Consider the following 20,299-nt stretch of genomic DNA (forward strand, 5'->3'; position numbering starts at 1 on the left):
AGCAGAGTAGAACACCTGGTTAGGAGAGGTGCTGGGTAGCAGAGTAGAACACCTGTTTAGGAGAGGTGCTGGCTAGCAGAGTAGAACACCTGTTTAGGAGAGGTGCTGGCTAGCAGAGTAGAACACCTGTTTAGGAGAGGTGCTGGCTAGCAGAGTAGAACACCTGTTTAGGAGAGGTGCTGTCTAGTGTAACAGTTGTTAAAGTACTTTGTGAATTTCACCAGGTTCATATATTAATATAGCATGTTGATTTGTTATTACGCATGCCTGCCTCCTGGGAATAGGGAAGTGTGTCCTTACGTTTTGCCCTGCTCAAATCATTTTGGTGCACTATGAGAGGTAGGCACGCTTTTCCTGTCTTCTTCAGAAAAGTTAGATTCCTTTAAGCACAAAGTCGTACACACAGTATTTTATTCATGAATAATGTTGTATATTTAGAGTTGACTCATAAGTGGATGGTATTGTTAAGATGCAATTGTAATTGTACTTTTTAGGATGATATTAACATTCTGAATTCAACACGTGGTTACTAGCTAGCTAAGGTATGTATGTGTGAACGATGGCTAGCTCCTCGACTGATCCCAGTCCTTTGTATTGTGCGTCTGTGTTGTAGAAAGAGGTGACAATGGGCAGAACATATTTGTGCTGTACAAATATTTTGTATTTTCTTTTGGATGTAGAGATAATTCTGATTCATTAAAACAGCTTGATCTCCGAAGTCCACGTCTATAGTCCCAATCAATCACACACAACGCAGAGCTACAGCCGTGCAGGACAGCACCGGAAACACTAGTAGAGTAGAACACCTGTTTAGGAGAGGTGTAGACTACAATATTTTTTATTTTTTATATTAGCGGTTTAGGCCTCAGATTTTCACTTTATCGTAGGCTATAGTCGGGCGGTTGCTGATGGGTTATTAGCAAGTGCGGTCTGGTGCGGGCCAACAAACAGCGACCCGTGCACCACTACAAGGCGTGTCTATACAGCCTCTCACCATCAGGACGACTGACTGAACCGAATCCGTATTCCGTTCATCTCCACTCGACTCTCGCAGCGCTACAACCGTCATCGAGTTGGGCACCGGGCGTGTCGGTATAGCCTCTCTCTCCCGGGGAGATCCACCTCTTTCTAACGACGTCACGGAGCGACGGGTTTTCGGAGGCGAGGGGTTTTTGTTGAAGAAAAGCGAAGAGATTGTTGTTGTCAACACGAGTTTATACTCTGCCCTAGCCACTTTACAGAGAACAAGATGTCGGATACAGTAAGTGATAACGACCTGTACCAGTTACCACCAAAACAGTACAGTTTAAACCCCGAGTGAGTCACCAAACTTAAACCAGTTGGCACAGACCGCTAGCTGCGTTAGCCCCTTGGTAGCTAGCTGCAGACAAATGCATTGCTGCTGCTACGTTATCTGTCTGGTTAGATAGTAGCTAGCTAACTTAGCTAGGTAGCTAGTGCAGTGGACTTATATTGTTGTTTTTAAAAAAAAATGTATCTAGCTAGCTAGCCAAGTTAGTTTTCAACTAGAGGACATATATAGCCAACTAGCTACATGTGTCGGCTGAAGTGAAGAGTTTGAGAGGGAAAGCAGGTCCATTGTTAGCTAACATCGCTAGCTAACTGTGCGTATCGTTGCATCACCAGGTTAACATCCAGCCTTTTAATGCGAGAGTAAAGTGCATGTACGTTTCCGGTAAACTTTCCAAATGTCGACAAAACAAAATATGCTAGAAAATTTGGGATCTTTTTCTGTAGGTAAAAATGAATTATGCGAGAAATGTCGGTGGAAAAGCTTTTATACGCACATATTGATACAATAACCATCATATCTAAGTAAAGTTGGAGTCTGGGTGACTGGTTCGGAGAGCATGTCGTTAATAAGGCTACAGATGAAATATGTTATCATGAACTTCACAGGGTGGTGAAAGTGCAAGGTGATGAGCATGATGCTCCTTTCCAATACATATTGAGGGTCTTATTCTGGTGGCATGATCATCGATGTTTGGCTGCCATTTGAAAAATATAAATAATCTCGCTCTATTGTCCATAGTCTCATAATGTAGGCTGTACATTTCGCAGATATTTAAGCAATAAGGCACGAGGGTGTGTGGTATATGGCCAATATACCATGGCTAAAGGCTTTTCTTATAGCACGACGCAACAAGAAGTACCTGGATACAGCCCTTAGCAGTGGTATATTGGCCATATACCACAAACCCCAGAGGTGCCTTATTGCTATTATAAACTGGTTACCAACCTAATTAGAGCAGTAACAATAAATGTTTTCTCATATCTGTGTTATACGGTCTGATATACTTTATGGCTGTCAGCCAATCAGCATTCAGGGCTCGACCCACCCAGTTTATAAAGTACTTTATACCATGGTATAGTTGAATACTCATATCTGATTGGCTTGAAGGGCTTTCTAGAGCGTGCAGGCAGAGGGGGTGTGGTATATGGCCAATATATCACGGCTAAGGGCTGTTCTTAAGCACGACGCAACGTTCCTGGACACAGCCCTTAGCCGTGGTATATTGGCCATATACCACCACCCCCCGAGGACACAGCCCTTAGCCGTGGTATATTGGCCATATACCACCACCCCCCGAGGATACAGCCCTTAGCCGTGGTATATTGGCCATATACCACAAACCCCAGAGGACACAGCCCTTAGCCGTGGTATAATGGCCATATACCACCAACCCCCGAGGATACAGCCCTTAGCCGTGGTATATTGGCCATATACCACCAACCCCAGAGGATACAGCCCTTAGCCGTGGTATATTGGCCATATACCACCAACCCCCGAGGACACAGCCCTTAGCCGTGGTATATTGGCCATATACCACCAACCCCCGAGGATACAGCCCTTAGCCGTGGTATATTGGCCATATACCACCAACCCCAGAGGATACAGCCCTTAGCCGTGGTATATTGGCCATATACCACCAACCCCCGAGGACACAGCCCTTAGCCGTGGTATATTGGCCATATACCACCAACCCCCGAGGACACAGCCCTTAGCCGTGGTATATTGGCCATATACCACCAACCCCAGAGGATACAGCCCTTAGCCGTGGTATATTGGCCATATACCACCAAGCCCCGAGGTGCCTTATTGTTGTTATAAACTGGTTACAAACGTAATTAAGACATTAACAAAAAAAAAATGTTTTGTCATACCCGTGGCATACGGTCTGATATGGCCCTAGTTTAGTCGCACCTGGACTACTGTTCAGTCGTATGGTCAGGTGCCACAAAGAGGGACTTAGGAAAATTGCAATTGGCTCAGAACAGGGCAGCACGGCTGGCCTTTGGAGGTACACAGAGAGCTAACATTCATAATATGCATGTCAATTTCTCCTGGCTCAAAGTGGAGGAGAGATTGACTTCATCACTACTTGTGTTTGTGAGAGGTATTGACATGTTGAATACAAGCGAGCTGTCTGTTTGAACTACTAGCACACAGCTCGGACACCCATGCATACCTATCATATCTATCATTCCAGTGTTAATACTAATTGTAATTATTTTGCACTATAGCCTATTTATTGCCTTACCTCCATAACTTGCTACATTTGCACACACGGTATATATATTTTATGTTGTATTTTTGACTATGTTTTGTTTATCCCATATGTAACTCTGTGTTGTTGTTGTTTTTATCGCACTGCTTTGCTTTATCTTGGCCAGGTCGCAGTTGTAAATGAGAACTTGTTCTCAACTGGCTTACCTGGTTAAATAAAGGTAAAAAAAACACCCCACAAGACATGCCACCAGAGGTCTCTTCACAGTCCACAAGTCCAGAACTACATGGAACTCTATTCACCTTATGGAACAGCGGGACTGTGAAGCAACACAAACATAGACACATGCATACACACACACGATAACATACGCACTATACACACATGTACACATGGATTTTGTGTTATAGATATGTGGTAGTAGAGTAGAGGCCTGAGGGCACACACTTAATATGTTGTGAAATTTGTTATGAAGGTATTGTAATGTTTTTAAAATGTATAACTGCCTTAATTTTGCTGGACCCCAGGAAGAGTAGCTGCTGCCACGGCTGTCAGCCATTCAGGGCTCCAACCACCCAGTTTATAATTCCCTTTATAAACTGTGTGGTTCTAGCCCTGAATACTGATTGGCTGACAGCTGTGGTAAATGAGACTGTATACCACGGGTATGACAAAACATTTATTTTTAATGTTCTAATTACGTTGGTAACCAGTTTTATAACAACAATAAGGCACCTCAGGGGTTGGTGGTATATGGCCAATATACCACGGCTAAGGGCTGTGTCCTCGGGGGTTGGTGGTATATGGCCAATATACCACGGCTAAGGGCTGTATCCTCTGGGGTTGGTGGTATATGGCCAATATACCACGGCTAAGGGCTGTATCCTCTGGGGTTGGTGGTATATGGCCAATATACCACGGCTAAGGGCTGTATCCTCTGGGGTTGGTGGTATATGGCCAATATACCACGGCTAAGGGCTGTATCCAGGAACGTTGTGTCGTGCTTAAGAACAGCCCTTAGCCGTGATATATTGGCCATATACCACACCCCCTCGGCCTGTACGCTCTAGAAAGCCCTTCAAGCCAATCAGATATGAGTATTCAACTATGCCATGCCATGGTATAAAGTATTGTATTACAGTAAAATAATGTCTCATTGTGTTTCGGTGTCAATATGACCGATTCTGTTGGACCAAACCTCAAATGCAAATAGTGAGCCGAAACTGTTGTCTGGGGAAGGAGTGATCTCTCATCTTTGTTGTTGTGAGTGGCAGGGGGAGGGGCTTGGTGTGTGTGTGTGTGTGTGTGTGTGTGTAAACAGGAAGGAGGGATCTCTCATCTTTGTTGTTGTGAGTGGCAGGGGGAGGGGCTTGGTGTGTGTAAACAGGAAGGAGCACACAGCACAGGAGTGGAGGTGATGAGACCAAAAAGACCACATTAGAACAAGTGGAAATAAACGCTCATAAAAACAAAAAATTAAATAAAAACTTGCGGTACAGGCATTTGGAATATCGTGCTAAAATTCATTCGCTATATCGCCCAGCCCTAATGTGAAACAAGAACAGATCACAGGTGATTCTAGGAGAGTTCTAATTAGCTAGCTATGCACAGCAGATGTTATCTGTAATTTCCCTCTCCATAAAGCTCCTTTGCCCAGAGATAGATAATGTTATCAAACTGCCAACAACATATCGTGATGATGATGATGTTTCGTATGTAGGAAAGGGCTCGCAACTTATTTGGGGATTTATGGCGTGGTCCATTTCTAGTAAATGAAAACAAAAGCCATTGGGCGATCACATCTGCAGACCTAGCTAAAACAGTAACTGTTGTATTAGTGTTGAAGCCTGTGATTTGTATTGTATGCCAATGCACTGTCCATTCTCTTGAAGGACACAAAACCTTCAAGTCAGGATGGGGGAGACCAAAAGGATGGCGAGTACATCAAACTGAAAGTGATCGGTCAGGTAAGAAGAAGCTTGGAGTAGGAGAATCATTTAGTCATTTTTTTAGCAGACGCTCTTATCCAGAGCGACTTACAGGAGCAATTAGGGTTAAGTGCCTTGCTCATGGGCACATCAGCAGATTTTTCACCTAGTCCGGTCAGGGATTAGAACCAGCAACCTTTTGGTTACTGGCACAACGCTCTTAACCACTAAGCTACCGGCCGCCACCTGATTATGGCTGATTATTATAATAATAATAATAATAATAATAATATGCCATTTAGCAGACACTTTTATCCAAAGCGACTTAGTCGTGCGTGCATACATTTTTGTGTATGGGTGGTCCTGGGGATCGAACCCACTACCTTGGCGTTACAAGCGCCGTGCTCTACCAGCTGAGCTACAGAGGACCACATTTACAAAATCTATTTACAAAATTATGCTGAAGATGCTGGTGATAAGTAGCTATTTGGTTTTACATAGCTATGTTGGTTTATCAGAGTGAATTTATCTGCTTATATCAGTTGATCCACAATTTTGCAATGTTTGACTTTTGAATCTATTGATCTTTTTCCGACCTCAGGACAACAGTGAAATTCACTTCAAAGTGAAGATGACGACCCACCTGAAGAAGCTGAAGGAGTCTTATAGCCAGAGACAGGTAATATTCCCATCTCACTCACAATTTATAGCCAGAGACAGGTAATATTCCCATCTCATTCACAACTTATAGCCAGAGACAGGTAATATTCCCATCTCACTCACAACTTATAGCCAGAGACAGGTAATATTCCCATCCCATCTCACTCACAACTTATAGCCAGAGACAGGTAATATTCCCATCTCACTCACAACTTATAGCCAGAGACAGGTAATATTCCCATCTCACTCACAACTTATAGCCAGAGACAGGTAATATTCCCATCCCACTCACAACTTATAGCCAGAGACAGGTAATATTCCCATCCCATCTCACTCACAACTTATAGCCAGAGACAGGTAATATTCCCATCTCACTCACAACTTATAGCCAGAGACAGGTAATATTCCCATCTCACTCACAACTTATAGCCAGAGACAGGTAATATTCCCATCTCACTCACAACTTATAGCCAGAGACAGGTAATATTCCCATCTCACTCACAACTTATAGCCAGAGACAGGTAATATTCCCATCTCACTCACAACTTATAGCCAGAGACAGGTAATATTCCCATCTCACTCACAACTTATAGCCAGAGACAGGTAATATTCCCATCCCATCTCACTCACAACTTATAGCCAGAGACAGGTAATATTCCCATCTCACTCACAACTTATAGCCAGAGACAGGTAATATTCCCATCTCATTCACAACTTATAGCCAGAGACAGGTAATATTCCCATCTCACTCACAACTTATAGCCAGAGACAGGTAATATTCCCATCCCATCTCACTCACAACTTATAGCCAGAGACAGGTAATATTCCCATCTCACTCACAACTTATAGCCAGAGACAGGTAATATTCCCATCCCACTCACAACTTATAGCCAGAGACAGGTAATATTCCCATCCCACTCACAACTTATAGCCAGAGACAGGTAATATTCCCATCTCATCTCACTCACAACTTATAGCCAGAGACAGGTAATATTCCCATCTCACTCACAACTTATAGCCAGAGACAGGTAATATTCCCATCTCACTCACAACTTATAGCCAGAGACAGGTAATATTCCCATCTCACTCACAACTTATAGCCAGAGACAGGTAATATTCCCATCCCACTCACAACTTATAGCCAGAGACAGGTAATATTCCCATCCCATCTCACTCACAACTTATAGCCAGAGACAGGTAATATTCCCATCTCACTCACAACTTATAGCCAGAGACAGGTAATATTCCCATCTCACTCACAACTTATAGCCAGAGACAGGTAATATTCCCATCCCACTCACAACTTATAGCCAGAGACAGGTAATATTCCCATCTCACTCACAACTTATAGCCAGAGACAGGTAATATTCCCATCTCACTCACAACTTATAGCCAGAGACAGGTAATATTCCCATCTCACTCACAACTTATAGCCAGAGACAGGTAATATTCCCATCTCATCTCACTCACAACTTATAGCCAGAGACAGGTAATATTCCCATCCCATCTCACTCACAACTTATAGCCAGAGACAGGTAATATTCCCATCTCACTCACAACTTATAGCCAGAGACAGGTAATATTCCCATCCCATCTCACTCACAACTTATAGCCAGAGACAGGTAATATTCCCATCTCACTCACAACTTATAGCCAGAGACAGGTAATATTCCCATCTCATCTCACTCACAACTTATAGCCAGAGACAGGTAATATTCCCATCTCACTCACAACTTATAGCCAGAGACAGGTAATAATCCCATCTCACTCACAACTTATAGCCAGAGACAGGTAATATTCCCATCCCATCTCACTCACAACTTATAGCCAGAGACAGGTAATATTCCCATCCCATCTCACTCACAACTTATAGCCAGAGACAGGTAATATTCCCATCCCATCTCACTCACAACTTATAGCCAGAGACAGGTAATATTCCCATCTCACTCACAACTTATAGCCAGAGACAGGTAATATTCCCATCTCATCTCACTCACAACTTATAGCCAGAGACAGGTAATATTCCCATCTCACTCACAACTTATAGCCAGAGACAGGTAATATTCCCATCTCACTCACAACTTATAGCCAGAGACAGGTAATATTCCCATCTCACTCACAACTTATAGCCAGAGACAGGTAATATTCCCATCCCATCTCACTCACAACTTATAGCCAGAGACAGGTAATATTCCCATCCCACTCACAACTTATAGCCAGAGACAGGTAATATTCCCATCCCATCTCACTCACAACTTATAGCCAGAGACAGGTAATATTCCCATCCCATCTCACTCACAACTTATAGCCAGAGACAGGTAATATTCCCATCTCACTCACAACTTATAGCCAGAGACAGGTAATATTCCCATCCCATCTCACTCACAACTTATAGCCAGAGACAGGTAATATTCCCATCTCACTCACAACTTATAGCCAGAGACAGGTAATATTCCCATCCCATCTCACTCACAACTTATAGCCAGAGACAGGTAATATTCCCATCCCATCTCACTCACAACTTATAGCCAGAGACAGGTAATATTCCCATCCCATCTCACTCACAACTTATAGCCAGAGACAGGTAATATTCCCATCCCACTCACAACTTATAGCCAGAGACAGGTAATATTCCCATCCCACTCACAACTTATAGCCAGAGACAGGTAATATTCCCATCCCACTCACAACTTATAGCCAGAGACAGGTAATATTCCCATCCCACTCACAACTTATAGCCAGAGACAGGTAATATTCCCATCCCACTCACAACTTATAGCCAGAGACAGGTAATATTCCCATCCCACTCACAACTTATAGCCAGAGACAGGTAATATTCCCATCCCACTCACAACTTATAGCCAGAGACAGGTAATATTCCCATCTCACTCACAACTTATAGCCAGAGACAGGTAATATTCCCATCTCACTCACAACTTATAGCCAGAGACAGGTAATATTCCCATCTCACTCACAACTTATAGCCAGAGACAGGTAATATTCCCATCTCATCTCACTCACAACTTATAGCCAGAGACAGGTAATATTCCCATCCCATCTCACTCACAACTTATAGCCAGAGACAGGTAATATTCCCATCTCACTCACAACTTATAGCCAGAGACAGGTAATATTCCCATCTCACTCACAACTTATAGCCAGAGACAGGTAATATTCCCATCCCACTCACAACTTATAGCCAGAGACAGGTAATATTCCCATCCCATCTCACTCACAACTTATAGCCAGAGACAGGTAATATTCCCATCCCACTCACAACTTATAGCCAGAGACAGGTAATATTCCCATCCCATCTCACTCACAACTTATAGCCAGAGACAGGTAATATTCCCATCCCACTCACAACTTATAGCCAGAGACAGGTAATATTCCCATCTCACTCACAACTTATAGCCAGAGACAGGTAATATTCCCATCTCACTCACAACTTATAGCCAGAGACAGGTAATATTCCCATCTCACTCACAACTTATAGCCAGAGACAGGTAATATTCCCATCCCATCTCACTCACAACTTATAGCCAGAGACAGGTAATATTCCCATCTCACTCACAACTTATAGCCAGAGACAGGTAATATTCCCATCTCATCTCACTCACAACTTATAGCCAGAGACAGGTAATATTCCCATCTCACTCACAACTTATAGCCAGAGACAGGTAATAATCCCATCTCACTCACAACTTATAGCCAGAGACAGGTAATATTCCCATCCCATCTCACTCACAACTTATAGCCAGAGACAGGTAATATTCCCATCCCATCTCACTCACAACTTATAGCCAGAGACAGGTAATATTCCCATCTCACTCACAACTTATAGCCAGAGACAGGTAATATTCCCATCTCATCTCACTCACAACTTATAGCCAGAGACAGGTAATATTCCCATCTCACTCACAACTTATAGCCAGAGACAGGTAATATTCCCATCTCACTCACAACTTATAGCCAGAGACAGGTAATATTCCCATCTCACTCACAACTTATAGCCAGAGACAGGTAATATTCCCATCCCATCTCACTCACAACTTATAGCCAGAGACAGGTAATATTCCCATCCCATCTCACTCACAACTTATAGCCAGAGACAGGTAATATTCCCATCTCACTCACAACTTATAGCCAGAGACAGGTAATATTCCCATCTCACTCACAACTTATAGCCAGAGACAGGTAATATTCCCATCTCACTCACAACTTATAGCCAGAGACAGGTAATATTCCCATCTCACTCACAACTTATAGCCAGAGACAGGTAATATTCCCATCCCATCTCACTCACAACTTATAGCCAGAGACAGGTAATATTCCCATCTCACTCACAACTTATAGCCAGAGACAGGTAATATTCCCATCCCATCTCACTCACAACTTATAGCCAGAGACAGGTAATATTCCCATCTCACTCACAACTTATAGCCAGAGACAGGTAATATTCCCATCCCATCTCACTCACAACTTATAGCCAGAGACAGGTAATATTCCCATCCCATCTCACTCACAACTTATAGCCAGAGACAGGTAATATTCCCATCCCATCTCACTCACAACTTATAGCCAGAGACAGGTAATATTCCCATCCCACTCACAACTTATAGCCAGAGACAGGTAATATTCCCATCCCACTCACAACTTATAGCCAGAGACAGGTAATATTCCCATCCCACTCACAACTTATAGCCAGAGACAGGTAATATTCCCATCCCACTCACAACTTATAGCCAGAGACAGGTAATATTCCCATCCCACTCACAACTTATAGCCAGAGACAGGTAATATTCCCATCCCACTCACAACTTATAGCCAGAGACAGGTAATATTCCCATCCCACTCACAACTTATAGCCAGAGACAGGTAATATTCCCATCTCACTCACAACTTATAGCCAGAGACAGGTAATATTCCCATCTCACTCACAACTTATAGCCAGAGACAGGTAATATTCCCATCTCACTCACAACTTATAGCCAGAGACAGGTAATATTCCCATCTCATCTCACTCACAACTTATAGCCAGAGACAGGTAATATTCCCATCCCATCTCACTCACAACTTATAGCCAGAGACAGGTAATATTCCCATCTCACTCACAACTTATAGCCAGAGACAGGTAATATTCCCATCTCACTCACAACTTATAGCCAGAGACAGGTAATATTCCCATCCCACTCACAACTTATAGCCAGAGACAGGTAATATTCCCATCCCATCTCACTCACAACTTATAGCCAGAGACAGGTAATATTCCCATCCCACTCACAACTTATAGCCAGAGACAGGTAATATTCCCATCCCATCTCACTCACAACTTATAGCCAGAGACAGGTAATATTCCCATCCCACTCACAACTTATAGCCAGAGACAGGTAATATTCCCATCTCACTCACAACTTATAGCCAGAGACAGGTAATATTCCCATCTCACTCACAACTTATAGCCAGAGACAGGTAATATTCCCATCTCACTCACAACTTATAGCCAGAGACAGGTAATATTCCCATCCCATCTCACTCACAACTTATAGCCAGAGACAGGTAATATTCCCATCTCACTCACAACTTATAGCCAGAGACAGGTAATATTCCCATCTCATCTCACTCACAACTTATAGCCAGAGACAGGTAATATTCCCATCTCACTCACAACTTATAGCCAGAGACAGGTAATAATCCCATCTCACTCACAACTTATAGCCAGAGACAGGTAATATTCCCATCCCATCTCACTCACAACTTATAGCCAGAGACAGGTAATATTCCCATCCCATCTCACTCACAACTTATAGCCAGAGACAGGTAATATTCCCATCTCACTCACAACTTATAGCCAGAGACAGGTAATATTCCCATCTCATCTCACTCACAACTTATAGCCAGAGACAGGTAATATTCCCATCTCACTCACAACTTATAGCCAGAGACAGGTAATATTCCCATCTCACTCACAACTTATAGCCAGAGACAGGTAATATTCCCATCTCACTCACAACTTATAGCCAGAGACAGGTAATATTCCCATCCCATCTCACTCACAACTTATAGCCAGAGACAGGTAATATTCCCATCCCATCTCACTCACAACTTATAGCCAGAGACAGGTAATATTCCCATCTCACTCACAACTTATAGCCAGAGACAGGTAATATTCCCATCTCACTCACAACTTATAGCCAGAGACAGGTAATATTCCCATCTCACTCACAACTTATAGCCAGAGACAGGTAATATTCCCATCTCACTCACAACTTATAGCCAGAGACAGGTAATATTCCCATCTCACTCACAACTTATAGCCAGAGACAGGTAATATTCCCATCCCATCTCACTCACAACTTATAGCCAGAGACAGGTAATATTCCCATCCCATCTCACTCACAACTTATAGCCAGAGACAGGTAATATTCCCATCCCACTCACAACTTATAGCCAGAGACAGGTAATATTCCCATCTCATCTCACTCACAACTTATAGCCAGAGACAGGTAATATTCCCATCCCACTCACAACTTATAGCCAGAGACAGGTAATATTCCCATCCCACTCACAACTTATAGCCAGAGACAGGTAATATTCCCATCCCACTCACAACTTATAGCCAGAGACAGGTAATATTCCCATCCCACTCACAACTTATAGCCAGAGACAGGTAATATTCCCATCCCACTCACAACTTATAGCCAGAGACAGGTAATATTCCCATCCCACTCACAACTTATAGCCAGAGACAGGTAATATTCCCATCCCACTCACAACTTATAGCCAGAGACAGGTAATATTCCCATCCCACTCACAACTTATAGCCAGAGACAGGTAATATTCCCATCTCACTCACAACTTATAGCCAGAGACAGGTAATATTCCCATCTCACTCACAACTTATAGCCAGAGACAGGTAATATTCCCATCTCATCTCACTCACAACTTATAGCCAGAGACAGGTAATATTCCCATCTCACTCACAACTTATAGCCAGAGACAGGTAATATTCCCATCTCACTCACAACTTATAGCCAGAGACAGGTAATATTCCCATCTCACTCACAACTTATAGCCAGAGACAGGTAATATTCCCATCTCACTCACAACTTATAGCCAGAGACAGGTAATATTCCCATCTCACTCACAACTTATAGCCAGAGACAGGTAATATTCCCATCTCACTCACAACTTATAGCCAGAGACAGGTAATATTCCCATCCCATCTCACTCACAACTTATAGCCAGAGACAGGTAATATTCCCATCCCACTCACAACTTATAGCCAGAGACAGGTAATATTCCCATCTCACTCACAACTTATAGCCAGAGACAGGTAATATTCCCATCTCACTCACAACTTATAGCCAGAGACAGGTAATATTCCCATCCCACTCACAACTTATAGCCAGAGACAGGTAATATTCCCATCTCACTCACAACTTATAGCCAGAGACAGGTAATATTCCCATCTCACTCACAACTTATAGCCAGAGACAGGTAATATTCCCATCCCATCTCACTCACAACTTATAGCCAGAGACAGGTAATATTCCCATCCCATCTCACTCACAACTTATAGCCAGAGACAGGTAATATTCCCATCTCACTCACAACTTATAGCCAGAGACAGGTAATATTCCCATCTCACTCACAACTTATAGCCAGAGACAGGTAATATTCCCATCTCACTCACAACTTATAGCCAGAGACAGGTAATATTCCCATCCCATCTCACTCACAACTTATAGCCAGAGACAGGTAATATTCCCATCCCATCCCACTCACAACTTATAGCCAGAGACAGGTAATATTCCCATCCCACTCACAACTTATAGCCAGAGACAGGTAATATTCCCATCCCATCTCACTCACAACTTATAGCCAGAGACAGGTAATATTCCCATCCCATCCCACTCACAACTTATAGCCAGAGACAGGTAATATTCCCATCTCACTCACAACTTATAGCCAGAGACAGGTAATATTCCCATCTCACTCACAACTTATAGCCAGAGACAGGTAATATTCCCATCCCATCTCACTCACAACTTATAGCCAGAGACAGGTAATGATCACATCTCATTCACAACTTCACTGAAGGTTTTCTGGTCATTCTTAGTGAGCAACATGTTTTCTGTGTGTGAGCCTCGAATGGCACCCTATTCCCTATGTAGTGCACTACTTTTGACCAGGGCCCATAGGTGTACTCTATAGGGAAATAGGGTGCCATTCATGCACTTTATTTGTGGAATAATCTTCAAAATGTTCTAAAATTATTTTACTCAACCAACAATGCAGATTTTTTTTTTTAAGGGCTTGTAAGTATACATTTAATGGTAAGGTGTACACCAGTTGTATTCGGCGCATGTGACAAATAAAATGTGATGTTTTGTTGACTAAAGGCCATGGGCCAGAAGTCTCCCAACAGGTCGATGGAGATCTACCAGTAGCTACCAGCCCACCAATCGGGAGCTCTCCAAACTATTCTGACAGTACATGCAAGTTTCACGCGTTCCACCGCAAACTGTCATAAACAAATCTCTCAAGTATCAGACACCACAAGCCACCAGCTACTATCTAATCAACGCAACACTGACATTATCCCACCCCTGGTTAGCCACTATTGGCTTCCAAAGCCAAACCTAACACACTATCTGCCAATTAATTTCCAGCAATATTGCCCCTCTCTGTCTGTTGCGCACATTTTGTCTGTCACTCCGTGTGTAGCCAGTTGATGTGATAACGGTCTTGTGGGTTGACAGAAATACTTTCCCCAAAACCTTCTCAATTAAATGTAGGCAAAGTAGGCTTACCTTGCAGAAGTATATCATGAGGAAGTACAGTGCATTCGGAAAGTATTCAGACCCCTTGACTTTTTCCAAATGTTGTTACGTTACAGCCTTATTCTAAAATCGATTAAATTGTTATTTTTCCCTCAAGTCTACACACACAATACCCCATAATGACAAAGCAAAAACAGGTTTTTAGAAAGTTTTGAAAATGTATACAAAAAAAACAACTCTCATTTACATAAGTATTCAGACCCTTTACTCAGTACTTTGTTGAAGCACCTTTGGCAGCGATTACAGCCTCAAGTCTTCTTGGGTATGACGCTACAAGCTTGGCACACCTGTATTTGGGGAGTTTCTCCCATTCTTCTCTGCAGATCCTCTTAAGCTCTGTCAGGTTGGATGGGGAGCGTCGCTGCACAGCTATTTTCAGGTCTCTCCAGAGATGTTCGATCGGGTTCAAGTCTGGGCTCTGGCTGGGCCACTCAAGGACATTCAGAGACTTGTCCCGAAGCCGCTCCTGCGGAGCAGGTTTTTGCTCAGTTCATCTTTCCATCGATCCTGACTAGTCTCCCAGTCCCTGCTGCTGAAAAACATCCCCACAGCATGATGCTGCCACCACCATGCTTCACCGTAGGGATGGTGCCAGATTTCCTCCAAACGTGACGCTTGGCTTTCAGGCTTGAAGAGTTCAATCTTGGTTTCATCAGTCCAGAGAATCTTGTTTCTCATGGTCTGAGAGTCCTTAAGGTACCTTTTGGCAAACTCCAAGCGGGCTATCATGTGCCTTTTACTGAGGAGTGGCTTCTGTCTAGCCACTCTACCATAAAGGCCTGATTGGTGGAGTGCTGCAGAGATGGTTGTCCTTCTGGAAGGTTCTCCCATCTCCACAGAGGAACTCTGGAACTCTGTCAGAGTGACCATTGGGTTCTTGGTCACCTCCCTGACCCAAGACCCTTCTCCCCCGATTGCTCAGTTTGGCCGGGCGGCCAGCTCTAGGAAGAGTCTTGGTGGTTCCAAACATCTTCCATTTAAGAATGATGGAGGCCACTGTGTTCTTGGGGACCTTCAATGCTGCAGACATTTTTTGGTATCCTTCCCCAGATCTGTGCCTCGACACAATCCTGTCTCTGAGCTCTACGGACGATTCCTTCGACCTCATGGCTTGGTTTTTGCTCTGACATGCACTGTCAACTGTGGGACCTTATATAAATAGGTGTTTGCCTTTCCAAATCATGTCCAATCAATTGAATTTACCACAGGTGGACTCCAATCAAGTTGTAGAAACATCTCAAGGATGATCAATGGAAACAGGATGCACCTGAGCTCAATTTCGAGTCTCATAGCAAAGGGTCTGAATACCTATGTAAATAAGGTATTTCTGTTATTTTATATTGTTTTCGCTTTGTCATTATGGGGTATTGTGTGTAGATTGATGAGGTATTATTATTATTTTTAATCCATTTTAGAATAAGGCTGTAACGTAACACAATGTGTCTCCTGAGTGGCACAGTGGTCTAAGGCACTGCATCGCAGTGCTAACTGTGCCACTAGAGATCCTGGTTCGAATCCAGGCTCTGTCGTAGCCGGCCGTGACCGGGAGACTCATGGGCGGCGCACAATTGGCCCAGCGTCGTCCAGGGTAGGGGAGGGAATGGCCGGCAGGGATGTAGCTCAGTTGATAGAGCATGGCGTTTGCAACGCCAGGGTTGTGGGTTTGATTCCCACGGGGGGCCAGTATAAAAAAAATAATATATGTATTCACTAACTGTAAGTCGCTCTGGATAAGAGCGTCTGCTAAATGACTAAAATGTAATGTAAATGTAAAAAGGGAAGGGGTCTGAATTCTTTCCGAATGCACTGTTCTATCATTTGTGTCTATTATTATTATTATTATTATTATTATTTGTTATTTCAAATGAGCAGCAGGAGTACAGAACCATCGCTAGACCGGCACACACGCTAGATTTGAAATTAAAGGGGAATTGAACACAAAAATTCACATTTCTGATGTCATTTAAGCATTGAACAATTGGAATTTTGAGAATGAAAAACAAAACAAAATCTTAAACCAAGAAAAATAAAACTGAAAACAACGTAGTTTGGACACACCTACTCATTCAAGGGTTTTTCATAATTTTTACTATTTTCTACATTGTAGAATAATAGTGAAGACATCAAAACTATGAAATAACACATATGGAATCATGTAGTAACCAAAAAAGTGTTAAACAAATCAAAATATTTTTTATATTTGAGATTCTTCAAAGTAGCCACCCTTTGCCTTGATGACAGCTTTGCACACTCTTGGCATTCTCTCAACCAGCTTCACCTGGAATGCTTTTCCAACAGTCTTGAAGGAGTTCCCACATATGCTGAGCACTTGTTGGCTGCTTTTCCTTCACTCTGCCGTCCCAAACCATCTCAATTGAGTTGAGGTCGGGGGATTGTGGAGGCCAGGTCAGCCTGGAGGTGTGTTGGGTCATTGTCCTGTTGGAAAACAAATGATAGTCCCACTAAGCCCAAACCAGATGGGATGGCGTATCGCTGTGGTAGCCATGCTGGTTAAGTGTGCCTTGAATTCTAAATAAATCAGTGTCACCAGAAAAGCACCCCCACACCATAACACCTCCTCCTCCATGCTTTACGGTGGGAAATACACATGCGGAGATCATCCGTTCATCCACACCGCGTCTCACAAAGACACGGCGGGTGGAACCAAAAATCTCAAATTTGGACTCCAGACCAAAGGACACATTTCCACCGGTCTAATGTCCATTGCTCGTGTTTCTTGGCCCAAGCAGGTCTCTTCTTCTTATTGGTGTCCTTTAGTAGTGGTTTCTTTACAGCAATCTGACCATGAAGGCCTGATTCACACAGTCCCCTCTGAACAGTTGATGTTGAGATGTCTTGAACTCTGTGAAGCATTTATTTGGGCTGCAATTTCTGAGGCTGGTAACTCTAATGAACTTATCCTCAGCAGCAGAGGTAACTCTGGGTCTTCCATTCCTGTGGCGGTCCTCATGAGAGCCGGTTTCATTATAGCGCTTAATGGTTTTTGAGACTGCACTTGAAAAAAGTTATTGAAATGTTCTGTATTGACTGACCTTCATATCTTAAAGTAATGATGGACTGTCGTTTCTCTTTGCTTATTTGAGCTGTTCTTGCCATAATATGGACTTGGTCTTTTACCAAATAGGGCTATCTTCTGTATACCCCCCCTACCTTGTCACAACACAACTGATTGGCTCAAACGCATTAACTTATTCGTTTTGATGTCTTCACTATTATTCTACAATATAAAGAATAACCCTTGAATGAGTAGGTGTGTCCAAACTTTTGACTGGTAGTGTAATTTGGGGGGGGGGGGTAGATTTTATAGGGCTCCCCTTAGTTGTTTATTAACCATTATTTTTTACCAGCTATATTGACAGAAAACTGTGTACTCCTTTCTCTTGTATACTAAGGACCTGGGGAAGAGGAATGTGCCTATTTGAAAGCTAGACATTTCTTTGTAGCTAGCGACATGTTTCATTTTATTTAAAGTACCTCTCATGAAAAGGTTGGAGACCCCTGCTATAGGTGAATTCAGAGAGCGGACTGAGGACCTTATTACTGATGAATGTTTTTTTTTTTTTTAGGACCGTGTTTTTCTTTCTGCTTGCATCTTGTATTTATATTGATGTGTAATTTATGTAATTCAGGGCTCATCTGTAAAAGAGACCATGGTCTCAATATTGCACCCTGATTAAAATAAAGGTTGAATCAAATTTGGGATACGGTCAAAAGTAGTGCACTCTATAGGGAATAGGGTGCCATTCTCTGGTCTAAAGTAGTGCACTATATAGGGAATAGGGTGCTATTTGGGATGCACGGTGTGTTCTTCCTTACCCAACACTGTATGTATTCACTCCACATTCCTTTCCTGCTCTCTCTTGTAGGGTGTCCATATGAGTACCTTACGGTTTCTATTTGAGGGACAAAGAATCTCAGACAACCACACTCCAAAAGAGGTAGCTATGCTTTCTGTGTTGTTCTGTCTGAGCCACGTCATTTTAGCTTCTTCATGGTTTCAACATGCAGGACCTGGTGATTTGTGTCTTAAGCCTCCTCTGGTTTTAAAGGAAAAATTCACCCATTTTGAATGTTATGTTGTTTTTTGTGCATCTCTGAGCGATGTTCTATGGATTCCCAGGGTCATTACATGTTTTCGTTGTGTATCTGAGCTATTGCCGTTTCCAGCAGGCAGAAATACAGCCATATGGGCCCAATTCAGATCCCCCCCCACCCCCCCACTAATTGGTCTTTTAAACCAATCACATCAGCTCTTTCGCCCATAATTGGGCCTTTTTGTAAACACAGCCATTGTGCCCCCCATCTAAACATATCTGTCCTCCCCCTCTCCTCTCCTGTAGCTTGGGATGGAAGACGAGGACGTCATCGAGGTCTATCAGGAACAGACTGGAGGACGTCGAAATAAATAATCTACCTGGATTTACCTTTTTTTTGTTTTTTTGTTGATAATATTTTCTTTTTATATTTGTACAATTACTGAGTGATTTTGTTTGGTTGTGTTGTGTGTCTCCTCTCAGGGAGGAGAGAATAACTGTTCTGTTCTCTTATCCTCACCTGGTCCCTGGTTTGTTCGTGCCGTCTTGCCAACTCCTACGTAGGCGTGACAGATGACCGAGAGTAGGAGTGCTGAACTAGGATCAGTTTAGCCTTTTAGATCATAATGTATAAGACTACATGGACAGGAAGGGACCTGATCCTAGATCATAATGTATAAGACTACATGGACAGGAAGGGACCTGATCCTAGATCATAATGTATAAGACTACATGGACAGGAAGGGACCTGATCCTAGATCATAACGTATAAGACTACATGGACAGGAAGGGACCTGATCCTAGATCATAACGTATAAGACTACATGGACAGGAAGGGACCTGATCCTAGATCATAATGTATAAGACTACATGGACAGGGGGGGGGGACCTGATCCTAGATCATAATGTATAAGACTACATGGACAGGGGGGGGGGACCGGATCCCAGATCAGCACCGGCCACTGGAACTTACTTCAAGTTACTGTGATCCAGCCGTGTGGTCCATCAGAATGCCCATTAGGTTGGATAGATACAGTATAATTCTGATGTTTTCTCATTTCTGGTCATAATAACTAGACCGCCTGCCTTCAGTTTGGTTGATTTGGCATCCGTTCCCATATATATATATATATATATATATATATATATATATATATATATATATATATATATATATATATATATATAGCTTTCGACAAGTATATATTTGACTAGCTATAGGTCCATACCATTTATTGAAGATACAGGTAACTGCCAAAGTAAAGGAATCACCAACATAA

The 20,299-nt window shown here is 42.8% G+C and overlaps 1 protein-coding gene across 1 annotated transcript; it reads left to right on the forward strand.

Moving 5' to 3' along the window:
- The first annotated feature begins 1,131 nt into the window (after nt 1-1,131).
- Nucleotides 1,132-19,770, forward strand: LOC311129945 (small ubiquitin-related modifier 1). Its single transcript, XM_084162513.1, has 5 exons — nt 1,132-1,261; nt 5,423-5,497; nt 6,060-6,137; nt 18,852-18,923; nt 19,326-19,770. Exons 1-5 carry the CDS (start codon nt 1,250-1,252, stop codon nt 19,392-19,394), a joined length of 306 nt encoding a protein of 101 aa, XP_084018639.1. The 5' UTR covers nt 1,132-1,249; the 3' UTR covers nt 19,395-19,770.
- Nucleotides 19,771-20,299: the final 529 nt, after the last annotated feature.

This window comes from Coregonus lavaretus (assembly GCF_964263955.1).
Source record: "Coregonus lavaretus genome assembly, chromosome: 5".
NCBI lineage: Eukaryota > Metazoa > Chordata > Actinopteri > Salmoniformes > Salmonidae > Coregonus > Coregonus lavaretus.

Bases quoted from the DNA above. Each gene is read 5' to 3' on its own strand.
- LOC311129945 (XM_084162513.1), top strand. The intron at 5,498-6,059 runs GTAAGAAGAAGC...TTCCGACCTCAG, and splicing joins AACTGAAAGTGATCGGTCAG to GACAACAGTGAAATTCACTT. The intron at 18,924-19,325 runs GTAGCTATGCTT...CCTCTCCTGTAG, and splicing joins ACAACCACACTCCAAAAGAG to CTTGGGATGGAAGACGAGGA.